The 25,789-nt window shown below is 40.1% G+C and overlaps 1 protein-coding gene across 4 annotated transcripts in view; it reads left to right on the top strand.

Annotated features, from left to right (window-relative positions):
* Window positions 1-25,789, top strand: part of TTC39B (tetratricopeptide repeat domain 39B) — a 134,299-nt gene that overhangs the window by 62,744 nt on the left and 45,766 nt on the right. For 3 of the 4 annotated variants that reach the window (XM_046665031.1, XM_046665034.1, XM_046665032.1), the window contains 5 exons: window positions 8,801-8,896; window positions 11,018-11,116; window positions 19,390-19,500; window positions 21,736-21,867; window positions 22,848-22,924. In XM_046665031.1, the coding sequence (XP_046520987.1) occupies window positions 8,801-8,896; window positions 11,018-11,116; window positions 19,390-19,500; window positions 21,736-21,867; window positions 22,848-22,924 (515 nt within the window). The remainder of the gene's footprint in view (window positions 1-8,800; window positions 8,897-11,017; window positions 11,117-19,389; window positions 19,501-21,735; window positions 21,868-22,847; window positions 22,925-25,789) is intronic. The other variant, XM_046665035.1, reaches the window with a different exon arrangement.

Genomic DNA, 25,789 nt, shown 5'->3' with positions numbered 1-25,789 from the left:
AGCTAACTACTGCCAGTCCTCCTCTTTTTGCTGAGGAAGGCTGGCCCTGAGCTAACATCCGTGCCCATCTTCCTCTACTTTATATGTAGGACGCCTACCACAGCATGGCGTGCCAAGTAGTGCCATGTCTGCACCTGGGATCTGAACCGGCGAACCCCTGGCCGCCGAGAACTGGCACGTGTGAACTTAACCACTGTGCCACTGGGCTGGCCCCCTTTTACATTTATTTAGTTCACCTCTCTTTAGCAATTATATTTAGATCGTCTACAAAAACCTCATGAGGCATTAAACAAAATCAGCTATTATACTGAGTTATTAGTTTTGCTGATAAATTTTGTAACAGAGATGACATGAGCTCATTTGATCAGTAAACCCAGGCTGTGTGTCTGCATCATGTCCAATGCTGATAATTCTGGGGACATGTCCATTTTAAATAAAACCAGCGAACTTAAACAGGCTTTCATTCATCAAAAATCATTTTATATCATGTTAAATAACTTTGTCTTTTAGAAGTTTTGACATATTAATCAAAGACTGCATTTCATTAGGACAGATTCTGAATCCTCTGTTTTCTGAAAAAGAGATTTCCCAGAATGGCCATTACAATTTTAAGTTATCTCAAAAGATAACTTATTTTTACTTGCTTAATTTTAGATCAGGAATTTTGGGTGAGTTGAAGTGACGCTCAGCAAGAGAGTAGAGAAAAGCAGCAGATTTGGCCAGCTGCTGGCATGTTTAATTATTTAATTATTTTCTCTTAAAGAGGCAGTAAAGTATTTCTGATTTTATTTAGAAGCCTCAAAAGATTAAAATAGGCTTCCCATTGTTGGAGCTAGCTTTTTCCAAATGCATACATCAGTTTGGGTAAACTGAAATTGCCCCATATTGGCCATTTTAAAGTGAGATCTCCTTTAGCATGTTTAATTAACATAGCCTGAAAGGTGGATTTATATGTTCTTAAAATATCAGACAGGGGAAATGTTCCCCAGTTAGACATAATGTTTATCTCCATGCCATAATTTACAATACAATCAGACAAAAGAGATGTAATTATTTTACATTAAGCCCATTTAAATATACCAATTTTTACAAACTTTTACCTTAATTTTACTAACTCTTATACTTCTTTTTTGAAGATTGGCACCTGAGCAAACAACTGTTGCCGATCTTCTTTTTTTTTTCTTTCTGCTTTTTTCTTCCCCAATCCCCCCAGTACATAGTTGTATATTTTAGTTGTGGGTCCTTGTAGTTGTGGCATGTGGGACACCGCCTCATTGTGGCCTGATGAGTGGTGCCATGTCCATGCCTAGGATCTGAACCAGCGAAACCCTGGGCCACCGCAGCAGAGCACGAGAACTTAACCACTTGGCCACGGGGCCTGCCCCTAAACTCTTATACTTCTAATTATAACTTATATTAGAATTCCATTAGCAAGTTTCAGTATTACAGTATTGTGTAGGGGAAGCATTCACCGTTAGACATAACATCTATTTCCAAAAAACACTCAGGCAAAGTTGGCATAACCTCTTTATATAATATTAGCTTAAACACTTTAATTTTTATAGTCTTAGTAACCTTAGTAGCCTAACTGTTGCCCCAAACAATTGTTGGTCAGGTTTTTTTTATTGTGATTTCTGCCTCCTGACCTTTAAAAATTTTTCAAACTGAGGTGAATAGAACAGGTTTGTCTGATGTCCTTTAATGTTTGGGGGCCAGTATGTGTGGGGGGGGTCCCTTTAGCCCATCCAACCCTAGGCAGTGTTTTATTAAAACCTTTGTTTTAACTTTATTTGTGTCTGTTCCATTTATCCTATTTTCCTTTCTAATAACTAGCTAAAAATTTTCATCCTGTTGGGATGAGTCCTGTGACTCTTTTCTTTCTGATTTCTTTTTGTTAACTTAATGTTTTCATTAGCATCTGTAAGACCACGAGAAGAAGTGGAGACCCCAAGTTTGATTAAGTTCTTAAGACTAGTCATCATATTTTCCTTTTAATTTGGTCTTTTCATAGGTACCCATAAAACAGCTGTTTATCATGAGAGCTCTTTAAAAGTTTCCCAACTTAAGGATCCATCGTTTGGCCATTTTTTTCCTCTGGAGTCAAGAATATTGTGGCCATGTGGTGTTACAAAAGAAAATCTTCCCTTTGTAGACATTGGCTTATAGCTATAGGTTGACCATCAGCCAAAGTTTTTCCCAAGAGGCTCTTAGGTGGAATAGATGCAGCACCTCCATTTTAACACTTTTAAAAGGAAAGACGAACAGACAAACAATAACAAATACCAAACAAGCACACTTTCCCAAAAACCCTTGGCCACAGACGGAAGCCAAAACAAAGACCAAAACCAAAACCCAAAGTGCTTCCAGTCCCAGCTTAGTCCGTTTCCTACACTCGGTGGGCGCCCAACAAATGAATATCTGCTACACAGATCTTCCCAAATGAGCAAGGACAAGGGACCTCGGTTGTGCACACCCGGGGGACTTACCAAAATCTGGCTGGGGCATCGCGACTTCAAAACAAATGGAGCACAGATGGCTGCCAGGTACCCGTTATTTCTGGCTGGTCCTGTTGGAAAAGGTGAGCACAGGGACAAAAACAAAAACTACCAACTACTTATAAGAGATGTCTTCCTAAGTCATGAACCTAGTTTCTTCCACTGGCAAAGCAAAAGCACCGTGGGCCAATGACGTCTGGTCAGCAGCCAGTCGCTTGGGGCTGTCCCTGAGACAAGGGGCTCAGGCAGCTGCAGGACAGCTTCCAAGAGGGGCCTTTAGCCAGGGGCCAGTGTGCCACAGGCGAGACATCCACTTGGGACATTGTCCCATCTGGGTCGCCAAATTGATACTGAACCTGAAGTGAGTTCGCTCACCCGTTGCACAGCACTTCAATCTCTGACACTGGGTATAGTGGAAGAAAGTAGGAATTTTATTATTGTACAGCACTGAGCAAGGAGAGAGGGTAGCTAATGCTGAAATCCCAAACTCCCCAAAAAGCCTAAAGGAAGGGTTTTTATTTGGGGTTTTAGGTAGGGGAAGGGGAGCATATGGCCTTGCTGGTTGGAGCTTTCCCACCAGCCTGTCTTTGGCCTGGAGACTGCTTGCAGAGAGGAGGGAGCCCATGACCTTGCTGGTCAGCAGCTTTCCCACCAGCTTGTGGCTCCTTGTGGGGAGGAGATAACGAATCCAGGTGCTTGTCCTTGCCTGTGTCTGTCTCCATGGAGGAAAGTGGATTCTGGAGCTAGGAAGCCAGGGAGTAAGCAGGGAATGAGTGCTTTGGTTTTAGCCCCATATGTGCTGGGTTTAATGTAGGGAAACCGATACCAGGGCTGGTATCAAAAGTAGATTAGTGGTTGCCTAGGACTAGTGGTGGAGGGGGAAATGGAGAGTGACTGTTGATGGACAGATACAGGGTTTCTTTTGGGTGACAAAATATTGCAAGATTCGATTGTGGTGATAGTTTGTCACCTCTACGAATATACTGAAAACCATTGATCGGATACTTTAAATGGGTGAATTGTATAGTCTGTGAATTTCGTTTCAATCAGACTTTTTTTTTTCTTTTAAGATTTTATTTTTTATTTTTTCCTTTTTCTCCCCAATGCCCCCCGGTACATAGTTGTGTATTCTTCGTTGTGGGTTCTTCTAGTTGTGGCATGTGGGATGCTGCCTCAGCGTGGTCTGATGAGCAGTGCCATGTCCGCGCCCAGGATTCGAACCAACGAAACACTGGGCCGCCTGCAGCGGAGCGCGCGAACTTAACCACTCGGCCACGGGGCCAGCCCCTCAATCAGCCTTTTTAAAAATTAAAAAAAAATTAGAGTAGTAAAAACAAAGCAAAATAAGGACATATTTTCCGACATACTAAATCTGTAATTGAAATATGACGTGTTGTTTTTTTAGCCTCTGTCAACCCAATAACAATATTTTTCACTAGCTAAAAATACATTTCTTCTAACGTCTGACTGTAACATCTAGGTTATGCTCAGGAGTGGAACAGGCAAGTCATTCTATTCAGTTATGTTTTTAAGAACTGTGCTTACTTTGGTGATACAAATTCTAAAATCGAAGCAATATAGGGAATGTTTAGCATGACTTTTTTGCAAGGTTACATGTATCTCAGTATAGTGCTCCAGGTATTAAAAACCTTTATTGAAGGAAATCAGAGAAGACCTGAATAAATGTGTATAGATGTGAAAATGTAATATTGTAAAGCCAGCAGTTCTTTGCAAAGTTCTCTAGAATTGTAATGAAGTCCCAGTCAAAACCGTTGTAGGACTTTTCTTGTACCTTTACAATAACGGATTCTAAAATTCATAAATAAGAATGAAAGTGCAATAATATCATTACCCCCAGTACCACCCAAAAAAAGGGCATTTGGTAGAGGACTTGCCCCATTGGCATGTAGTGTATAAGCAAGCCATGATAATGAAAATTATGTGACTGGTGCAGAGAGAGGCAAACATGTGAATGAGACAAACCAATGCCTGGAAACAGACCTGTGCCCGTGTGGAAACTCGCCCTGCATTAGAGATGGCAGTATTATTCGGTATGTCAAAGTGTAAAAATTATAGAATGAACACAGCAAGATGGTACAACTGGTTCAAGAGCATTTGGGAAACTGAAGAAAGAATTTTGGAATGAGATTTATTGTATGCAAAACTGGTTTACCTCCTGTCGACAAAGATAATCCATAACCAATCTATAAATGAAAATTTGGGTAAGTTTATTCTGAGCCAAAATGTGAGGACCATGGCCTGGGACCTTTCTTCCTGAAGGAAGAAAGGGCACCAAAGAACTGGGGTGTACAGAGTGGTTATATACCCTCAAAGAGGATGTTTTGCATATGACTGAAATGTCCCTTTTACAGTAGTCACAAGACTGCTCTGTTGGCACAGCAATTGATGGACACAGCAGGGTGGCAGTTCTGTTGTCTCGAGCTGGGTGGTCACAGGTGAGCACAGCAGTCAGTTCCTAGCCTAGGGAAAGATGCTTATCCTTAAGGAAATGCCAATATGGGGGGAAGTTGCACCTTTATCTTAAGGGCATTTGTGCTTGCCATAGTCAGTGTTTAAAGCAGATATACAGTGCATTCTCAATGGCCATGTCAGGCTCTTTTGGAAAAGCAAAGTCAGACCGAAGTAGGTTTACACCCAATGGCTTCCTCATATACTCCAATATATCCTATTGCTTGCCATTTCTATTTGTCACTTCTACAAGGCAATTAAACCATAAGCTTACCAGACAAATTATTTGCATGTTTATGGGACAAAAAATCTACAAGTTAACATAATATTTTACAGAATATAGACCTTAATCAGTAGCAAATAGCAAATCAAACAAAGGTATATCCCTTAGAGAATGAAATATTCCTTGGGTGGGCCTGTTAGTCCTCCAAGATGACATCGAGAGCTCATGTGGTCTTCCTTTTTGTCTTAGTTCTAAGCTAAGGAGTAGTTGAAGGAAGAGTCATTCACTGGTGTTGGGATAATTGCCTATGCATATGGGAAACAATTAAATTTAGCTCACCCTGTACACAAAATGGATTCAAGATATACTTTTGTGTTGTTTTATTATATTATTTTCTCCATGTATTTGAAACATTTATCATAAAGAAAACAAGAAAATAGGTTCTTGATGAAATACTAGATAGTAGTTTAAATGAGTAAATTAGGTCTCTATTAAAAATGTGTGGTTGAATAAAAAATCACTTTGTAGCATGGTACACTTATTGTGATATTAACATAAATTTTAAAATACTATAGAATTTCTGGGACTCCAAGGAACTAATCTAAAATTTTTTTTGTTAAAGATCGGCACCTGAGCTATCAACTGTTGCCAATCTTCTTTTTTTTTTTTCCTGCTTTTTCTCCCCAAATTCCCCCAGTACATAGTTGTATACTCTAGTTGTGGGTCCTTCTAGTTGTGGCACATGGGATACCACCTCAGCATGGCCTGAGGAGCTGTCCCATGTCCATGCCCGGGATCCAAACCAGCGAAACCCTGGGCCACTAAAGCAGAGCATGCGAACTTAACCACTTGGCCATGGGGCTAGCCCCTAAACTTTTATACTTCAGAAAAAAATGAATAAAATCTAATATTATTTTATTAGTACTTATTAAGTTCTGCTAAATTCAAGCCTATGGTGCCTGGTAAAAATACTATAATTGTAGCTTTGAAACATGCAACATTTACCTGGTACGACAGACTTGATTTTAGCAGAACTTAATAAATTTTACTGTTTTATTTATATAATATGTCAAATCATTGGGGGAAAGATGCGGTCTTTTAAAAATTATCTTGGGAAAAATGGCAAAAGATTAGGAAAAAAATGCACAGCACGGTCTGATACTGTATATGCAAATTATAAATGGGTCAACAAAGTAAAGATTAAGAAGTAACAGCACTGGTAAAATTATGTTATATAATCTTTGTTAAGGGAAGGTGTTTCTAAGTATGCCCTAAAAATCAGAAATGTTAAAGAAAAGAGATTAGTTTTGATTACATAGAAATTTCAGTATTGGGGAGAATTTTATAATTAAAGCTAAAGGTAAAGGAGAAACTAGGGTGCATTTTTACAGGGACATTTCAGAGACCGTGATTTTGTAGCTCTTACAAATGAATCTGGAAGAGAACAGATGGGCAAGAATGGTCCAAAAGGGCAGACAGCCGTGTGAATGTGTCCGTCCCTCTGTCCCTACTGCTGGCTGAGAGTCTAGTTTACGTAGGTGCTTAGTGCTTCCTCTCTTTTCCTGGTAAAAAGTTCTTGTGATGGAAAGTAACCTGCCTGCAAGCTAAATTTTCCCTTATTTGTGGAGTTTTCTTCCCTTCCACCACCCCACACCCAGCCACCCCGCGAGAACATTTTCTTGTAACCTGACATCTACAATTTAGGAAACTTGATATGTTTGAGATAAGGTGAATGTTGAATATAAAACAGTATAGGGTATTGGGAAGTCTGAAAGTTGGGATGTAATCAAATTCCACTTAACTGAGGGCATTGTACATCTTAGAATTAAGGAAAAAAAGCTTCCCTAAAGGAATAGTCAATAATCCTCTCTTCCTTATGGCATGGACATGGGAAGTGAATGGAAATGAGAAATTGGTGGTTCTGTTATGATACGGGGTGGGACTTATTCTTAAACTCTGTGGAAGTTTCCTTCTCTTGAATGGACCTGCCTCCATGTGTGTCTGTGGTGGTAGCTCTGGGTCAGAGAAGTGGCCTAAGATTCTGCAAACCAAATCAGTGTCCACCTCCTCTATGTCACTTAAGTATTTTGTGGTGTATATATAATGGCAAATGAAGCAGCAGTTTATTAAAAATAAGATACTTTACAAAATACATGCCCTTAAACTCAAAAATTTATCTTTAGGAAATAATCAGGTAAGTGAGTAAAGAGGCTTATTAAGTATTGTTTATAATCAGAAAATATTGGGAGCAACCTACATCGCCCAAAATGAGGGACAGGTAACAAATTATGTTATTTCCATTGAGCAGTATGCTGTGCAGACAGTAACTATGATAAAGCACTTCTATTGAGAAGAAAAGATTCTGGATAAGTTAAGTGTATAGTGAAGGAAACCAGACTATATCACCCCAAAACATGCCTCTTTGACATAAAAATCGTTTTGACCTTGTTAAAAAACAAAATTAAACTGAGTGAATTTGAAGATCTAATTGGTTTTATTCAGCAGTTCATGAATTGTGCAGCATCCCATCTAGCAAGGAGAGAGAAAGGAGCTCCAAGGAGCTGTCCAAGGTGGAGAGCTTTTGTAGGCAGAGGGGGCAGAAAGACAAAGTTTCTAACAAAGTGGGTTGTTTCAGGCAAAGTTAGCTTCCTTTGGAGGAAGAGCTGGGGTCTGTCATGCAGGTTACTGCCCTCACTAGTGCTGATCACATCATTCCAGATTGACTGGTTAAAGGTCGCTTTCCTGGGAGCGGCCGAAAGTGCAATTAGGTTAGAGATTATGTCTTGGTTTGTTGTCTTGAGACAGAGGACTCCATTTTGGGCCTGGTTTTTTTTTTGTTTTCTTTTGTTTTTTTAACAAGCCAAAGGCAGTTAAGCAGTAAACGCTGACCAAATTCGCCCCTTTCTATCTAAAGTCAGGAAGTAAATTCTCCTGTGACTGGAGACAGACTCTTTCCAGCACAGACAATCTGCAAACAGACCTTATTAAACTAACTCTTATCTTTCTAGTTACTTCTTCACCGTTTCCTACCCATGGCCCAACCCCTTGGTCTTATCAGTTCTTCACCAATTTATTGTTTCTGTGTCTAAAAGTTTTCAAAGCTTCCTGCTCTGGTCACTTCTTCAGGTCTTTGTTCGCATATGAAGCCTCATGTAAAAATTCCATAAAATTTGTATGCTTTTCTCCTGTTGTCAGTTCAATTTTCAGACTCAGCCAGGAGCCCTAAGAGGATGGAGGAGAACTGTTTGCTCCCCTACAATAATATTCCATTTTAATGAAATATGAAAATAGATGTATAGGTTTACTTGGGAAGGATGTATACAAGGCACAATGCTATGTTTTTGGTGGAGCGCTTTGGAGGGTGATTTCAATTAACTTCTTTTTTGTGTCCTAGAATAAAGAGAAAAATAAGTTTATTTTATTGGGGCTGTATTTTAGGAGTGTTCACCACGTAACCAAGTAGATTTTTTGCTATTTGATTTTCAAAATTGCTAAGAAATGGAGGTGACATATAGTGAATAATTGAAGGGCTTGTGTTGTGTCCTTGAATTTATGTAGACTTTTCCTGTAAGACAAAGAAATAAAAACCTCCCTCTGCCTTTTTTATTAACAGGTCTTCTCGTGCAGATATGGCAACAAGCAGCCACTACTTTGCATCACTTGATACAAAACAGGCATCTGGACAGCACAGATCATCCAGTGTGAGCAGGTCAGGAAGAAGGTGTGGGCCTTCCTGGGGGACCAGGGGTGCAGTGCAACCCTTCGGTGAATTGTACTGTTGATGTTAGGTCGTGGCTTTGTGTTTCACTGACCGGTTGGAGGGGAAGAGGTCCTGGCAGGTGTAGTGCCATTTTACAGATTAAGGAAGGAGCCTCAGAGCTGCTAATGCACCCACTGAAGAGGTGGCACCGTTACATAAAAGCAGAGACAAAACTAAATTCAGCTTTTTGGGCACAGCTCCCTTATGAGTCTTTTTCATCTTAAAATTTTTTAACCATTAATTTTATTGTAAAATAATAGAACCACCTTGCCAAGCATCAGGGAAAGTAGAGGAAAGAAGACACATCAATCATAATTATGACTACTTTTAACACAGACTGTTAGAATTTTGGTGTATTTCATCTCAGTCTTTTCCCTAGGCTTGTGCTTCTTGAAAAAGATGTAACTATAGGCTTTTCCTTGAATATTGCATTATAGTTACTTTTCTACTTATATTCTTCTCATAACCTTGGCTTGAAAGTGCATTTTAAGAAATGTTCATTGTAGAAAATTCAGGAAATATGGAAAAGCACAAAAGAGAGAATGACATTTGTATTACCATCACCATAACTATTTTTTGGTGTGTATCCTTTCTTCTTCTCTTCATAGATAGATATTAAATTTTTTTGCTTAATTGGGGTCATATTAAATATACTATTTAGTACCCTTTTTAAAACAATATATCGTGACATTTTTCCTTTCCATTAAATATTTTTTATAATATCACATTTAATTGCTCAGTACTTTTCATTTTTCACCCGTTCTAGAGTTAATTTAACCAGTTGTTTCTTTTGAACATGTAGCTAGTTCCTTTGTCAGTTATTAAGGCAACTCTGTTAAAGCTATTTTTTAGTACCATGGGAAAGTGCTTTGCATCTATCCTTACAGGTTTATGAAACTTTAGATTATACAGCAGATCTTTAGCACTTTGGATTTTGCATTTGAAATTTGAGCTATTTATGAGTGTGTTCATTACACTCACGGACTTGGCGGTTTGTCTCAGGACTCATCCCCACAATATAAGGAAGCGGTGCGATAATATGAAGATTGAGAAATGGAGATGAAATTGGAAATAACTTCTCAAAATCTGAAGGCATTTATTTTCCTCATTACTATTTTATTCACTATGTCCCTGCTCATGGAAATCTGAGCTTTCTTCAGAAATAGGTGTTCTCCCCTCAGAGTTATCCTCTAACTCATCTGATAGTTTCCTATGTAACTATTGCATCATTTATAATGCTGAGTTTGAAAGCTGTAATAAAATAAGTTAAAAAATTACTACTGAAAATAGTAATAAATAAAGGGCGTGACGTTTGGAGAGCTCTGGGCTGGATGTGTAGACTGGGCCTCTTCAGCATATATGTAGTTGTTGAATTTGTGAACTGAAAATGCTATTTCCAAGAGAGAGCAAATGAGAAAAGAATGGGGGAAGGAACCTTCAGAATACAGATGTCAATGGGACGGCTGAGGGAATGAGAGTTTAAGAAAGAGCTGTGGAGATGTGTGAGAGAGGGAAACTCCATGAGATAGTGGCTGCAGGACAGCAGGGGGTTTAGGGGAGGGGGTGAGTTCTGGAATCTGGTCCATGGAGCTGGGTGTGGCAAAGAGGTCTGCACAGATACAGGCTAAAACGTGTCCTTTGCATTTTGTAATTGGGTCATCAGGGACCTTTAGCTTGCAGGGTCTCAGGACAGTTGAGGCGGGAGCCAGTCTGGGGTGGCTGAAGATGCATGGGAGGTGGGGATATAGGAAAAGTGTCGACTCCTTTTTGACGCTCTTGCCTACGATGAGAAAGAGTGGGAGAAGTTGTATGTTAGGAGAAAAAACCAAGATTGAGGGAAAGTTATCTTTTTTGCTTTAAATGGGAGTGAATGAGATTTGTGCGAGTTTCTGAGTTGGGAAGGGGTCAGACAGGAAGAGGTTAAAGAAATACAAAGGAAGAAATGGAGGGGGGAACGTAAGAAAATTTAGAGACCTATTCAAGTATAGTATTAGCATTTGTAGGTTTCATAGCCTTTTTCTTTTAAAAAATTAAACAATAAAAATTCCTGCTCTGCCTTTTAATCAACAGGTCTTGTAGTGCATTTGTAAAAACAAGCACTTATAAATGTGTTCTGGAAGAGCCTCAAAGGACACCTGCAAAGTGGAGTGAAGCTTCAGACTTGGACAAGTATGTAGGTAGTTAGATTGCACAGAACGTGCTACTCCTCCTGTGACTCCTCCCTCCACAGATACCTAATGTATTTGCTCCTCAACACAAAGTTGTGAGGCGGTCAAGGAGGGAGTTTTGGCCAGTGGTTATAGAATGAGCGATCTCGGATGTCAAGGGACATACCCAAGGTGCACAACCGGGTGGTGGTTGAATTGCATCTTGATGCTCTGTCTTCTCATTTCCAGGCCAGTGCACCTTTAACCAACCCATTTTCCTCCCTGGTTATAATTTCTCTCGGTTGAGTCTTACAAAATGTTTTGACAATTCATGATTTCTTTTGATTGTACTTCACCTTGAAAGAGCCAGGAGAGAGTCTTCCCATATAAGGATCCTGGTGTCCAGAGAAGAACATGGCTAACTAGGATGGCTTGCAACTCTGAAATTCTGAGTTTGAGTTTATTGCTGGTGTCCTTACAGGGCCCCAGTCACAAAGTTTCAGACGTGTAAGTTTTGTGTTCATCACTTCTTTTTTTATTTTTTTAAGATTGGTACCTGGGCTGACAACTGTTGCCAATCTTTTTTTTTTAAGGATTGGCACCTGGGCTAACAGCTGTTGCCAATCTTTTTTTTTTCTTTATCTGCTTTATCTCCCCAAAACCCCCTGTACACAGTTGTATATCTTAGTTGCAGGTCCTTCTAGTTGTGGGATGTGGGACGCTGCCTCAACGTGGCCTGACGAGTGGTGCCATGTCCGCGCCCAGGATCTGAACCCTGGGCCGCCGCAGCGGAGCGTGTGAACTTAACCACTCGGCCACGGAGGCAGCCCCAATCACTTCTAATCTTTTGACACACTAGTTGTAGAAGCAACTGTGCGAAGGTCTCTTGAAAAAATGAAGAAAGACTTTCCACTCTGGCCCAGAACTTTCCTATCATTTCCTCCTCTTACCATATCTCTTTATTAGAGTTGAGAGACATGTTGTTTGGTCTTCAAAGGTGTATTTTTCCGTGGGAAATGGAATGATGACAAGGTTGCCCACTTTACAATCTCTAAGATAAAGTATATTTTGTCTTCTTGATCTACTTCAGAAATTTATCAAAAGCAGGAAGCAGAACAGGGGTTTAGGGTCTCAGGATTAAAGGAAGGGAGAGCAAACGTTTTATAGACTTTTCTATACTTCATTTACTAAGCCTAGATTGTCATCTCGGCATGGGCACAGACCATTGGTGACTTTACTTACTTAATAAAAGTTGGCAGTGGAGAATCCCAGAGTTATGCAGGGAGTTCTGGTCACCTAGGAGGCCGAGTTCCAGAGACTGCTTAGTGGATGAGCCATTTTCCAATGGCTAAATCATTAAGGTTATGGCCAGTTTTTGACTAGGGGTTTGTGAGAGAAGAGGAGACCCTCTCTTGGATTGGTTAGTAACAATGTAAAATTTAACCTACTGAACTGTACACTTAAAAATAAAGATAGTAATTTTTATGTTACATGTATTCTCCCACAATTAAAGAAAAAGAGAAAGAAAGAAGGCCCAGATATCACTATGTAGAATTCAACCAAGCTTTCTTTGACCTCCTTCTTTGTCTTAGAAAGGTGCTAGGTACATTTTCCATGAGTTTAAGACATCTATCCCATCCCCTCTTGGGAAGATCCCTGCCTCCTCTCCCTTGGGTAATTAAGGAGAAGTTGTACCCCGAGTGTCTGTAGTCTGGGTGACCAGCCATAGGTGCTTCTGCGCCTCTGGATTCCACACACAACATTGGCCTTGAGCTCTCGAGGGCAGGGAGATCTGGAGTCCTCAGTACAGATAGGATCTTGGATTTACTTGGAAAAGAACCTTGGATACTCCCACACACAGTAGTAAAGGTAAGTTCTCTGAATAGTAAGCTGTTGTCCCACTACTATTCTGTGCCTACAAATCTTAAGTGTTTAGTTCTTTTCTTGAAAGAAGTGTCTCTTTTTGCCCTAAGTCTAGAGCCAATTGAGTTATTGGTGAAGGGGTCAGATCTATACAGATCAAACTCTCAGCTTTATTATTCCTAGGACTGTATTGGAGGATGCAGCTTAGATGCAAGTGGAGAAATGGGATTTTGACATACCCTGAATGAAATTTAGGCCCTAAATTGTAAGCTTCCCTTGTGAGGATGATGATGGTGGTGGCATTGCAGAGAGCATAGACTATTTCTCTACAAGAAAGGGGCTGGGTCACGCATGCCCACTTTTTTTTTTTTTTTCCCCAACTCCCCAGTCAGATAACTCTTCTCCCAGAGGAGGAGTGAAAAGAGAAGAAAGAGTCCAGGAGTTAGTTCAGCCAAGTCCCCCTCAAGGAAGTCTGAGGAGGGGGAGGAAATGTCCCTCCCTCACAGTTGTTACCTTCCAAGTCATCTATTAGTTTCCTAGGTAGCTGCTGTAATATTTTCAGCTTACATCACCATTTACAATGCTCACTATCCTTAGTTGAAAACTGGTTACTATTGAGCCTTTATTACATAGAGGTGGATTTAAAATAAATTCGTATTAGAGACGTTTTTGGGCAATTCTAAAATGTTAACAGCTATTCAACTGGATGTGCAATTATTTTAAATAATTGATTTTATGAAGTACGGGAATCCAGTGAAAATGTAAAGACTAATTTAGAGGAATTCAGAAGTAAAGCATCATCATATATTGATTTTGTAGACTTTTGTTGATTTTAACACAAATCATAAAAATCCCCTCTGTGCCTTGTAATCAACAGGTCTCGTGAATCAGATATGGTAATAGTGCGTCATGAGATTATGAGCAAAGTACAGAGAAACTACCAGATCAGAAAGTATAAGTGCATATGTGGTTCTTATCAGGTGAGGCTGGGCAGTTTGATACTCCTGGAGAATTATATTAGTGCCTCAATATATATAAATGCTTATACTTTTATTTCCATGAGTGTACCTGATTTTTATAACTACCTTATAAAATAGTAACAGCAGCCTTGACTATCCCCAACTTACAGATAAGGAAACAAACTTTAAGAGATAAAGTGGGTTGTTCAAGCTTATAGAGCTGGAAAGTGGTGGAGATAAGACTTTTTTGTTTTTCTTTCAAGTATTACTTTTATGTTTTAAGATTTTTATAAATGTTTTTCACCATAAAAGTAAAATGGACAGAATTCAGATAATTTGGAAAGGGGAGAAAAAAGTCACCCGTTATCTCTTTACCCAGCGTAAGTCAGTATAATTGAGTTCTCAGAGGGTAGAAAGAAAATCTCCAGGTAAATAATTGAAAATGGCATTAGGAGTCTGAGATGTGGTTAAGCTAGGACCACAGTTCAGTGGAATCGGTACATATGGGAAATCTTTGATTGCGGCTGTTGAGGCAAAGGGGATCCTGGGCCCCTGGATAAAGTTGAAACTTTCTCTGGATGCACTTAGCAAAGAATCCAGAATTTCTGTCTGCCTTCCGTTTCCTTGATCCGTAATAGCCCTTCTCTCCTTTTACCACACACACATCCTCAAATCTTCATAAAAAATAAAATTCTGACATGTTGACTGTCTTATGAAGAATATAACCTTAATGTTCCAAATGGCTCAGTTTTCTCTTCTCTTTGCTCTTATAGTTAGTAAGGTTTTAATAAGAAAAACTCCTTATAGAAAATAATGCTTCAAATGTTCTGAACTTATTTTTATTCCTCCCGTCTTTCATGTTGATATGTTATTCTTTCCCCACTCTGATCATTGGTATAACTTGTATTATATAATTGATTAGCTAAACAAGTTACTATTAAAATAAATCCCTTTAATTAGTTATGTACTTGACAGCTCTGAATTATTGAAGGCTATTCAGTTACTTACAAAATAATGATAATAATAGCTGACATTACTTGAGGACTTCTGTGTGGCAATACATTAAGTACATTATGTGCATTAACAGCACAGCCTATGAAGTGGGTACTTTTACTAGTGGGTCTGGTTTACAGATGAGGAAACCAAGTGCCAGGGAAGAAAAGTGACTTGCCATGCTCAGATATAGCTAAAGGTGGAGGCAGGAAATGAATAAAAGGAGTCTGGTCCCAGAACCCACATCCTCATCCACGATGTTAAGTGAAGCTTGCTTGCAACCAAGCTTATTAAGCGGTTAATAAAGGAAGAAATGGAATTGACATGTAAGCGATAATACTAGTATAATCCTGAATTCTTTATAAGTTATATATTGGTTTTGTCTGTTTTTCCTTTTTAGAATATAAGACTAAAAACTTTGTTCTCCCTTTCAATGAACGTATCTTCTAAATTAGAAGCAAGAAGAAAGAGTCTTCACTTTACGGAAGGTGTATATTAAGAAAGGCACCTGGGTGGGGGCTCCAACAGATCAAGAATATGAGTGTGTAGTCCCTCTGGGATGGGCTGAGCACCATGGCTCTTGGAGAATTACACACGGTTGTTAATTTGCGTGGGGCTTGGAGGTTCACAAAACACGCTTGTAGCGCCCACTGCCTTTGTATCTCAGCACACATGTTGATGAGCCTCATGCAAGATACTTGGCTGTTATTAAATAGCCATGCTCATCCTTCCAGTCTGGTTGGACAAGTGTGGTGGGGCTGGGCAGAGGAGTTTTAACTTCATGGTGTGGGCAGCCATTTTAGGTTCTTAATCCGAGGAGGCAGGGTGATGAACATCTGTTGTAGGAAGAGTACTCTGATAGTGGTATCCAGGATGCATGAAAAAGAATGAATATTACCTGGGAACTTGTGGGGCCCACCCCAGGCCTACTGAGTCAGAAACACGGGGTGAGGCCCAGCAGTATGTTTTAACAAGCCCTCCAGGTGAGTGTAGTGTGTGCTGAAGTTTGAGAACCTTTGCTGAATCAAAGCGGTAGTGCGAAGGCATTCTTAGAGACAGTTTCAGAATTCAGATTTGAGGTGATGAGAGTCTCAATTAAAGTAATGGCAGTGGAGATGGAGAGAACAGCTGACTCCAAGAGATGTATGAGATGTCCTGGTCGGGACTGAACTTGTTCTCTTGGTCGTTCCTTGCAGAACACGTGGTAGCACCGGTATTGTGGAGGGTGGTCTTAATTTCATGTGAATGTCTTAGTAAACCACTTACAAGGGTTGAGCTAAGTGTGTTTGGAGGTGCTGAGCTCCCGCATTGTTTATCCCTGTAAGCTGGGGCATTTAAGTGCATGCTCCCAGGTGACAGTGTGGCCAGCTGAAATGCACAGGTGGGTGGTTGTTTGGCAAGGGGACCAGTATCTGTTCACAGCCCATTGCCTGGTAATAAAGGATGAGCTGTAACCTGAGAGAACTGGTGGGAGGGAAGATTTAAGAGAACAGGTGGGAGGTACAACTGGAAAATCTAATAGTTGAAGGAAGGGGTGATTAGTAAGAGAGTGGGGATTTCTGAGCCAAAGTATTTCCTTTTGTTCTCAGAATAAAAATCCATCCTCTCTGTGACTGTTCTGTCTGCTTTCTGTCTTCATTTTCTCCTGCTCTGCCTTGCTCACCACATTCTCAGCTTAGAATCTCTCCCTCTACCCCAACCTAGATATCCCCATGGCTGCCTCCATTTTCCAGCTCTTGAACGTCACCCTTTTGGAGAGCTTTCCATGACCATCCTCATTAATGTTGGGCCTCTCCTCCACCCTTCCAAACCAGCTTCTCTGCCAGAGTACTTATCCCCATCTGACATGATCTTAGTCAGCTACTGATCTCCTTGTGTAAGTCAGCCCCCCTCCCCCAGGAGAAGGAAAGCCCGTTTAGAGCCGGGATCCTGTGTGTCTTGTTCATTGCTGTATTCCCAGCACCTAGAAGGCTGCCTGGCATGTACTTAGCGCTCCATAAGTATTCATCCCATGAATGAATTCTACATAGAGATTTGCTTGGGCGGGGGTAGGAAATGGAGGGAGAAATGGGTCTGCTGACACAGGCAACAAATGATGACTAACTTGGACTGGGTAGAGGAGAAGAAACAGGATAAATCCAAGAGACGTTCAGGAAGTAACACTGACATTTGGTGAGGGACTGATATGAGAGGTACCAGGGAACTTTGTTGTGAAAAGTTTTCCTGCGAGAGGTTTGTGAACTCCTTGCATTCTTATTTGATCTCTTTATTCTCTGGAAACATAAGGGCAAAGTAATTCTGTATTAGTCAGGGTTCTCCAGAAAAATAGAACCAATAAGATATATGTATATGAATATGTGAGTATATATAAGGAGATTTATCATGGGAATTGGCTCAAGTGATTATGGAGGCCGAGAAGTCCCGCAATCGGCTATCTACAAGCTGAAGAATCAGGAAAGCCAGTGGTGCCGTTTAGTCCAAGTCTGAAGGCCCAAGAACCAGGAGCACGAGAGAGCAGATGATGGATGTCCCAGCTCAAACACAGAGCATGCAAATTCACCCTTCCTCTATTCTGTTCTATTCTGGCCCTCAGTGGATTGGATGGTGCCCGTTCACATTGGGGAGGGTCATCTGCCTTACTCAGTTCACTAATTCAAAAGCTAATCTCTTCCGGAAACACCCTCATAGATGCACCCAGAAATAATGTTGTACCAGCTCTCTGGACATCCCTTAGCCCAGTCAAGTTGACGCCTAAAATTAACCATCACAAATTCTCAGCTCTCCAGCTACCCCTCCACCGAGAGCTTGTCTTATTTCTGCACCACCTGAGAGGAGGTGTAAACTCTAGGCATGAGGAATTCTCAGTTTCTACCCCGAGCAGCTCTACCTACCCACCCACCCACGCACCCACTTAGCAATGCTTATTGAGTATGTACTATGTTATAGATACCACCCACCGAAGACACTGGTGGCATGGCAGTGACAAAAACAACCTCTTTGCATTTATATCCTAGAGAGGAAAGACAAAGATAAACATGAGCACAAATACGTGCACGGGATACTTAATAAGTGGTATGGAGCAAACCCAACAGGGAGACGGGACGGAGGGGGGTCAGCGAGGCAGCTCTGAGTTGGTGCTTTTTAAGCTGAGATCTGAATAACAGGAAGGGACCAGCCATGAGAAGACCTGGGGGCAGAGTGGTTTCCTGTGGGACCTTCAGAACCCATTTCTGGTGGACAAGTAACTGAAGTGAGATTTTGTTTTCATGCTTGAAAGAATGAATTTAGAGAGGTTGGTGGCTTGGAAATTCAAGTTTAAGTACTTTAAATAAATCGTTGTACTGCTCATTTACTTACTGAAATATTTTCCCTTTGAAAGTTGTTATATAGAACATTTTAGAGATGGCTCTAGGTTTGTTTTGTTTTGTTTTGTGAGGAAGGTTGGCCTTGAGCTATCATCTGTGCCAAACTTCCTCTTTTTGCTTGAGGAAGATTGTCCCTGAGCTAACGTCTGTGCCGATCTTCCTCTGTTTTGTATGTACGCCTCCACAGCATGGCTTGATGAGCAGTGTGTAGGTCTGTAACTGGGATCCGAACCTGCGAACCGTGGGCCACCAAAGTGGAGCACATGAACTTAACCACTACACCACTGGGCCAGCCCCAAAAGATGGCTCTAGTTTTAAAGAGCAAAAATTCTATCATAGTTAACAGATAATTTTCAAAAAAGGGTAAAATCATGACTCATATGGATATAAAGATGAACACATGTTAAAGATTTTACTTAACTCATTAGTCAATGAAGGGAACTAAGTAGATGTTATAACAGATTCAAAGGAGAAATCAAAACAGCACAAATTTATGGGGAGTAAAGGAATGTTTAAATGAACATGCAAATTCAGGCAAAACTAGCTTCTTCCACAGTGGAGGGAACCTCTACTGGCCAGGACAGAATTTACATGTGCATAGATGACAGTGATTCTGCATTGCTATCAGTTACTTAGAATTTACAGAGTTGTAAGATAGCTCCCGTGGAATCAAAAGCACGTCACCGGAAGGGGTCTCCTCTAGATTCCAGACGATGCAGTTTTCCATTGAAGCACATTTTTTCCCCTACATAATCAAACAAAACAAAATAACCTCCGCTTCCCCCATGAATATAGGTGGTTGCCACACCTGTGGTCTTTGGAGTGATGTGGAGAACAATCATTTATTTAGTGCCTGCTGTGAGCATTGTTTGTCGATTGAGTCCATCCTCATACTAGCCCCAGGAAGTAGGTGGTGGTGGTCCCATGTTACTGAGAAGAGAGTCAGGCTCCTGGAACTTGAAGACACAGCTAGTAAGTGGCAGAGTTAGAATTCCAGCCTGTCTTTCTGTCTCCAAAGTTAGAACAGACACACAAACATAAACACATGCTCTCCCTGTGACAGCTTGCTAATAGTAAAGCTATAGAACCACTGTGTATTTTTTCTTGATCTTTAGGTCACCATCAGCCAAGGTGGATCTCAAGAGTGGCCTAGAAGAATGTGCAGTGGCATTGGACTTATTTCTAAGTAACAAATTTGCAGATGCCTTAGAATTGCTTCGACCATGGTAATTAACTTTATTTCTTTTAGATAAAGTATCCTTTTTTCAGATGTGTTTAATGATTCTGACTTTGATGTCATGCTTGTCAGTTAATTTATCTGCATTTCCACCTGAATATTTATAAACTAATTTGCTTGAGACCCCCTTACTGTTGGGTAGTTTTAACATCCAGTTAAGAAATCCCTCTTTTCAACTTTAATCAGAAAATTTCTGATTCTTCATATTTTAATTTCTATCCTTGTTCAAATGGTGCCACCTTATGTAGTTTTGTAGAGCTTTATTTTCCTTTCTTCAGTGAAATATATTTACGGATATTCCTCTTAAGTATCATTAAGAATGTTTTCCTTTGAAATGGGGATGAGAAGAACTAGAATATGCTAATCTTGGAAAGTGAAAAAGAAATTTAAGATAATAAAAATAGTATTGAGACTCCCTATTTATGGGATAAACCAGTTAAGCAATTTAAATTCAATTAATAGTACCTGTTAAATTTTAAAGTGTGGCAGCAAAACCTGTGCTCAGCCTTCTCGCTGGGCCGCACTTTGGCCACAGTCCTCGTCTCTGCAGTGTGACTATTGCTTGACAGGAGTAATCTTACATTGTGCCTTCAAACAATCACTCACTTGGATGAACGTTAGACGTCATAAATAATTTTCTAGAAGGTTCCTTGGGCGTAAAATTGGGAATCCTATTCCTTTAAGTGGTCAGTAGGTTGACGTGACCCAGCTCATTGACTTTGAATCAGGAATTAAATTACAGAGGAGCCGCTGTGGTAATTCTATTAAGATTTAGAAGAGCTGTGATCAGTTAGCATTTCAGAGTTGGGAACAGATGATAAAATAGTGAAGCCTGTAGCCTAAGGAAATTGTCCAGTGTGGTTTCAGTAGTTCTCACAATGTCTACCTTGCTTGTCTCCTGCCCTTTTCTCCTCTGTCCTTCACAGTCACTCAGACTTCCCACTCTCTCCATCTTCTGTCTCTTGCCTTCCTCTCTTGTCTACCTGCCTTTCTCTCTTTGTCTCTCTTCTTTCAACCTGCCTGTCTGTTTCCTGGTTTTTTTATTCAAACAAATCTCCTTCTTTTCTTTGCCACTGACACCCAGCTGGATATAATATGGAAGGAAAATAAATGATTTAATATTGTATTTATTCATTTTGTATTCTCTAATCTTTATGCGTGTTTCACTGTTAAACATCATTTTTCACACTTGAGTACTCTTCTTCTTCTTGGAGGAGCTTTCATTTTAAAAAATGTGAGGTTTAAAACCGCAATTAATGATTAACTTTGGGCCACTCTTATTCTTTGTGGTTTTTTTGAGCAGCTGGTGTTCTCACTCTTGAGGACAAACTACAAATTACCAAAGGAGGTTTAGGCTATTTCCATGGGGGGAAAGAATAATGGGGCTTGCATTTGTTTTGCATAGCAGCAGGCTGTTGTGCATTATATTTGAATTAAAAACAAAACCGTGCAATAATATTTTAAATCTTATAAATAACTGATTAACATAACTTGAGAAGTTTTGAGAAAAGAGATGGTGAGGTTTTCACAGCCTAAGAATCTGGACTGTGTGGTACCTTAGGAGCAATTAATGTCCTTAAAAATTGAAGCCATTCTCACTGATAACTTGATAATTTGAATTATCAAGAACTTTAATCAGGAATCTCAGATAATGGGATTAGATTAAATACTAAAATGTGCTTTTGTCAGGGCTCTTTGGGGCAGACCTAATTTATTGCAAAAGTCTTGCTTCCTCTTGGCCTCTGGCTGGGAGAGGAGAGGGATGATTTAAATGAGTCTTTCAAAAAATGTATCAGAATCTCTCTATCACAAAATACATTTTCAGTGGGCTTTTTCTGAACACTTATTTCAGAGCTCAAGACGGTACACTGCCCCTTGTTCAAATGGGAAAACCTGGTTTGCTTTGCAATATTTTTTAGGAAATGAGTCCGCAGGCTGCCCCCTTGTGCTGAAACAGGGAAAAGCATGTTGTCGCCTTCTCTTTAACTGGGAATATTTTGTGCTTGCCCGTGTGGGCTTACGTTGGAAAGTCCTTGATACTTGAGTTTTTTAGGTCCTGTCTTTCACTGCCCAAATTATTTCAGTGATTATGGTGAAGGAGTAAAGGTTATTATTGTGGAAGTCACGACATGCGTTTGCTAGGATTTCCTGTGATTTGTGTCAGACAAGACCTGAATGCTTTTCAGTTGAACTGAAACGTCCTAATTCCCTGTGTTGTCCCCAGGGCTAAGGAGAGTATGTACCATGCCTTGGGCTACAGTACCATTGTGGTGTTGCAGGCCGTCATGACCTTTGAACAACAGGACATCCAGAATGGCATTTCTGCTATGAAGGACGCCTTACAGACCTGCCAAAGGTATGAACTGAGTAATTAAATACTTGAGATACGACTACAACCCTTTACGTCTGTGTGACAGAATGAATGCGGTTCGCCTGCCTGAGAGCGCTGTTTGCTAAGTTGGCCACAGTTCTAGGAAGGGACTTGAGATCCACAGCGTCCTGGCATCGTGCAGCTTCATGTAATAGAGATAAAAAATTCCTCTTAGGAATTATAGTGTGATTCTCATTTGGCCGAACACGTGGCCTCGATCCCTTTCACTTTTCTTTTGGTAATTTGAGTACAGAGAAGGGCAGAGGGTGATTTCAGTAGGGTGAGCAGCAAGCATCTCTCCAGGGCTTCCTGTGGTGAACGGCTTTAGGAACTGCGGGCCAGTCCAGGCCAAGCAAAGCTCAGTCTTCTTTTATGTGGGAGATGCTGCGGATTCAGAAGGGAGTGTTTTATTGGTCTAAAAAAGACGTATTTGTGTACTTTTGGTGGTGAAAATGGGATGGGTTTTTAGTTTTATTTTAATCTTTCCTCTGTGTACAGGAAAACCCTGGCAAAAGCTATTAATTAGCACTGGCGAATTTTAACATGGCTAAAATGACATCCTGATGCAATTTTGTTGCAAGCCCTGCCAGTGAAGAGATTTTCCAAATATTGCACTCTAAACTCTTTTCTTCACCTGTGCTCTCAGCACAGAATATTGAGTTTAGCCACAGGGATCAGGCAAGGTGCTTGGCAGGGCTAGTAATCACTGTTTTGTGTGGGGTTGTCCACTCATGTTCAATAAGCATGGATGGAGTGCCCACAGGATGCCAGCCCAGTGCTGGGGGTGATGTGTTGAAAGGATGGGCTCTGCCCTACGGACTTTAGAGTTTAGAGTTCCTCCTTGGTGGCTCTTGTGATTGTGATTGAAATGAACGTCAATGAAAATGAGCTCAGCCTGATTTATTGTTAGTTATTTTCTTTCTATGTCCTGTTGCCCTTTCTACTTATTCTCTTATTCTGTGCAGATATAGGAAAAAAAACACTGTTATAGAATCTTTCTCAAGTCTTCTTTCTAGAGGATCACTGGAACAGCTGACTGAAGGTAAGAGTCATTTAAAAGATTAACTTTTTCCTTCTTTTAAAAAATTAAAATGTGATCGTGCTCATAACATTCAACACTTAAGTGGATAATATAGGGTAAATGAATATCTTTTTCTCTTTCCCATCATACTCATCCTTCAGAATTAACCATTGTTTATAGTTGGTTTTGAATTCTTGCAGACTTTTCTGTGCACATAAACAAATGTATACATAAGGTACATGTCAGGTTTTTGTAGTTTTTAGTGTATTGTTCATTTTTTTGCAAGCATAGAATCACATCATATATATTATTCTACACTGTGACTTTTTGACATTGACATTTTCTCATGTCAATACGTATAAATTGTACTTCATTCTGTTTAATAGCTATGTAGTATTCCATAGGATGGAACTGAAAATTGAAAATATTTATAGATACTGCCACTTTTTTCTCAAAGAGTTATGTGAGTTTATATTCCTACCATCTATGTTTGATAGTCTCTATTTTTCTACAAGCTATTGCCTTTCTTTCCAAGGTAAAAGTAATTTTGATACCTTAAAAAAAATAATAATGTTTCACAATCTGGAAGATGTTTGGTTTGTGGACCTTTAAGAATATTTAAGAATCCAAGAATGGCTACAGCACCTTGATCAGATGGATGGGAGGAAATGACTCCTTTTGTTGTCAATTGCTTAATGTTCCCACTGACATTAGAGCAGAAGTTCCATGATCAGTTCTGTTTTGTTAATGTTATACTCTAGTCACAATGGTTTATAAGAAAGGAGCAGCTAGATACTCCTGTAGAAAAGAAAATAATGTCTTTACATGTGACCCTTGCAGAAAAAAGCTTCTGCCATCCAAGGAGAATTTGTGCCTATGCTGTCACGGACAGACTGGTTCTCTGGAAGAGAAAATGCTAAATACTAGAAGTAGCTGTGGCTGACGTGAGCAATTCTGGATACTGTTGTTAAGGTCTTTCCCAGCGGTCAAGTGTATGTCAGACATGTTTTTGAAAGTGTTTCATTATCAAGTTTTATTTATTTTGTTAGAAGAGTATTATTATCAACTAGTTATGGACATTGGAGAACTTGGGAATATTTGCATGATATGAGATTAGAGTGTTAATTACAGGAGAGGATTATGGGACTTGTTCTAAAAGGGTATGATATTGGCCCCACAACCATTGTAGAACAGAATGGTGTTTCATTGGTCACTCCAAGCAGCTGAAGCCCATTACTTTTTCTCCAGAGACTGACCTCCAGGAACCCGTCAGAATTTATTTATCCTCTTGATTTCAGATAGAAAATGTCTTCATATTTTCCATCTTTGGGCCATTTGTGGAAATTGGCCTGAGTAGGCCTAAAGTCCACTAAAGTAGGTTATGGGAAACTAAGTGGGCCTCAAAGAAATTTGACTCCTCCACTTACATTCTCCTTTCTGTTTTCCTCTGTATGACTTCTCTCTAGTGGCCCCTTGACCACTGCTTCCCTTTTTCTTTGCACTATGAAAACTGACATTTGAGATTTTTTTGAACTTAGTTTTGAGAAGAATTACATGGTATTTTTGGTGTAAGTATGAATAATTTAAAAAATAATTTAAAAAGTAATAATGATAATACCCCATTTTTTAAAAAGCACTCTCTTATGTGTCAGACCCTGTCCTTGGTGCTTTCCTCAACATTATCCAGTCTAATCTGTGTAACCCCCTTTTTATAGATTAGGAACTGATGTTCAGAGAGATTAAACAAATTAAACAAATGGCCCAAAATTATCTGCCTAGCAGAGCAGGATTCACACCTGATCTGCCTTTCCCTAAGCCACGGTTGTGTCCACTGTTACCCCAAACTTTCTCCTGTAGGCACGTAGAAAAGGGCACAAAATGTGTCATATATGGGTGAGGGAAACGTTGAATTGTTCCCATGTTAGACATCTTGAAAACAGATTGTACTGTGTTCTTATCTTTCTATTATGTCTTTGGACATGGGACTTAGAAAATCTGGAATAGGTAGAAAATTACTTTCTACTAAGTATTAAAAAATAATTTTGTCAACTGAAGTGAAGAGTCTAGGTAGAGGTTAAATGAAGGAGTTTATTCAATAGTCAACATGAGGAACTTGAGCCCTGGGAAACAGGCCGACGGAGTATTCTGAGGCAATGCTCCAAGGTCTAAGGATCTGAGCGCAGTTTATATACTTTTTTTGAACAAAGCAATGGACATTCAGGAAAGGGCTTACACATCTAATAGTCATATACTTTAAAGATAACATAGGGGCCGGCACCATGGCCGAGTGGTTAAGTTTGCGTGCTCTCTTCGGCAGCTCAGGGTTTTGCCAGTTCGAATCCTGGGCGCGGACATGGCACCGCTCATCAAGCCACGTGGAGGCAGCATCCCACATGCCACAACTAGAATGACCCACAACTAAAAATATACAACTGTGTACTGGGGGGCTTTGGAGAGAAAAAGGAAATGTAAAATCTTAAAAAAAAAACATAAACAAGAGCATTTTGTTTATACATTAAAAAAGGCTTGCAATGTTGGTGTTATTTATGTGTGGGAGGGAGGCAAGGACCAGGGTTGGTACATTTTCCCTCAATCTCTAAGAAATACCGCTGGGAAATATGAGAGCGAGGTACCCTTTATCTTTTCCTGTTGTGGAGCTGTCCAGCTGGTATCTTCAGGCATGAAGTGTGGGGTTGCAAAGTCATTTGAACACAGACTTATGAGGCCAGCATGGCTGCTTCACAGTACAGCATGCTTCTTCTTCTTCTTCTCCTTCTTTTTCTTTTTTTTGCTGAGGAAGATTTGCCCTGAGCTGACATCTATGCTGGTCTTCCTCTATTTTGTATGTGGGTCGCTGCCACAGCATGGCTGCTGATGAGTAGAATA

Source organism: Equus quagga, chromosome 6 (genome assembly GCF_021613505.1).
Source record: "Equus quagga isolate Etosha38 chromosome 6, UCLA_HA_Equagga_1.0, whole genome shotgun sequence".
In the NCBI taxonomy this organism is placed as follows: domain Eukaryota; kingdom Metazoa; phylum Chordata; class Mammalia; order Perissodactyla; family Equidae; genus Equus; species Equus quagga.
The sequence above is the reverse complement of the archived record's forward strand: the minus strand, read 5'-3'. Positions and strand labels throughout refer to the sequence as shown.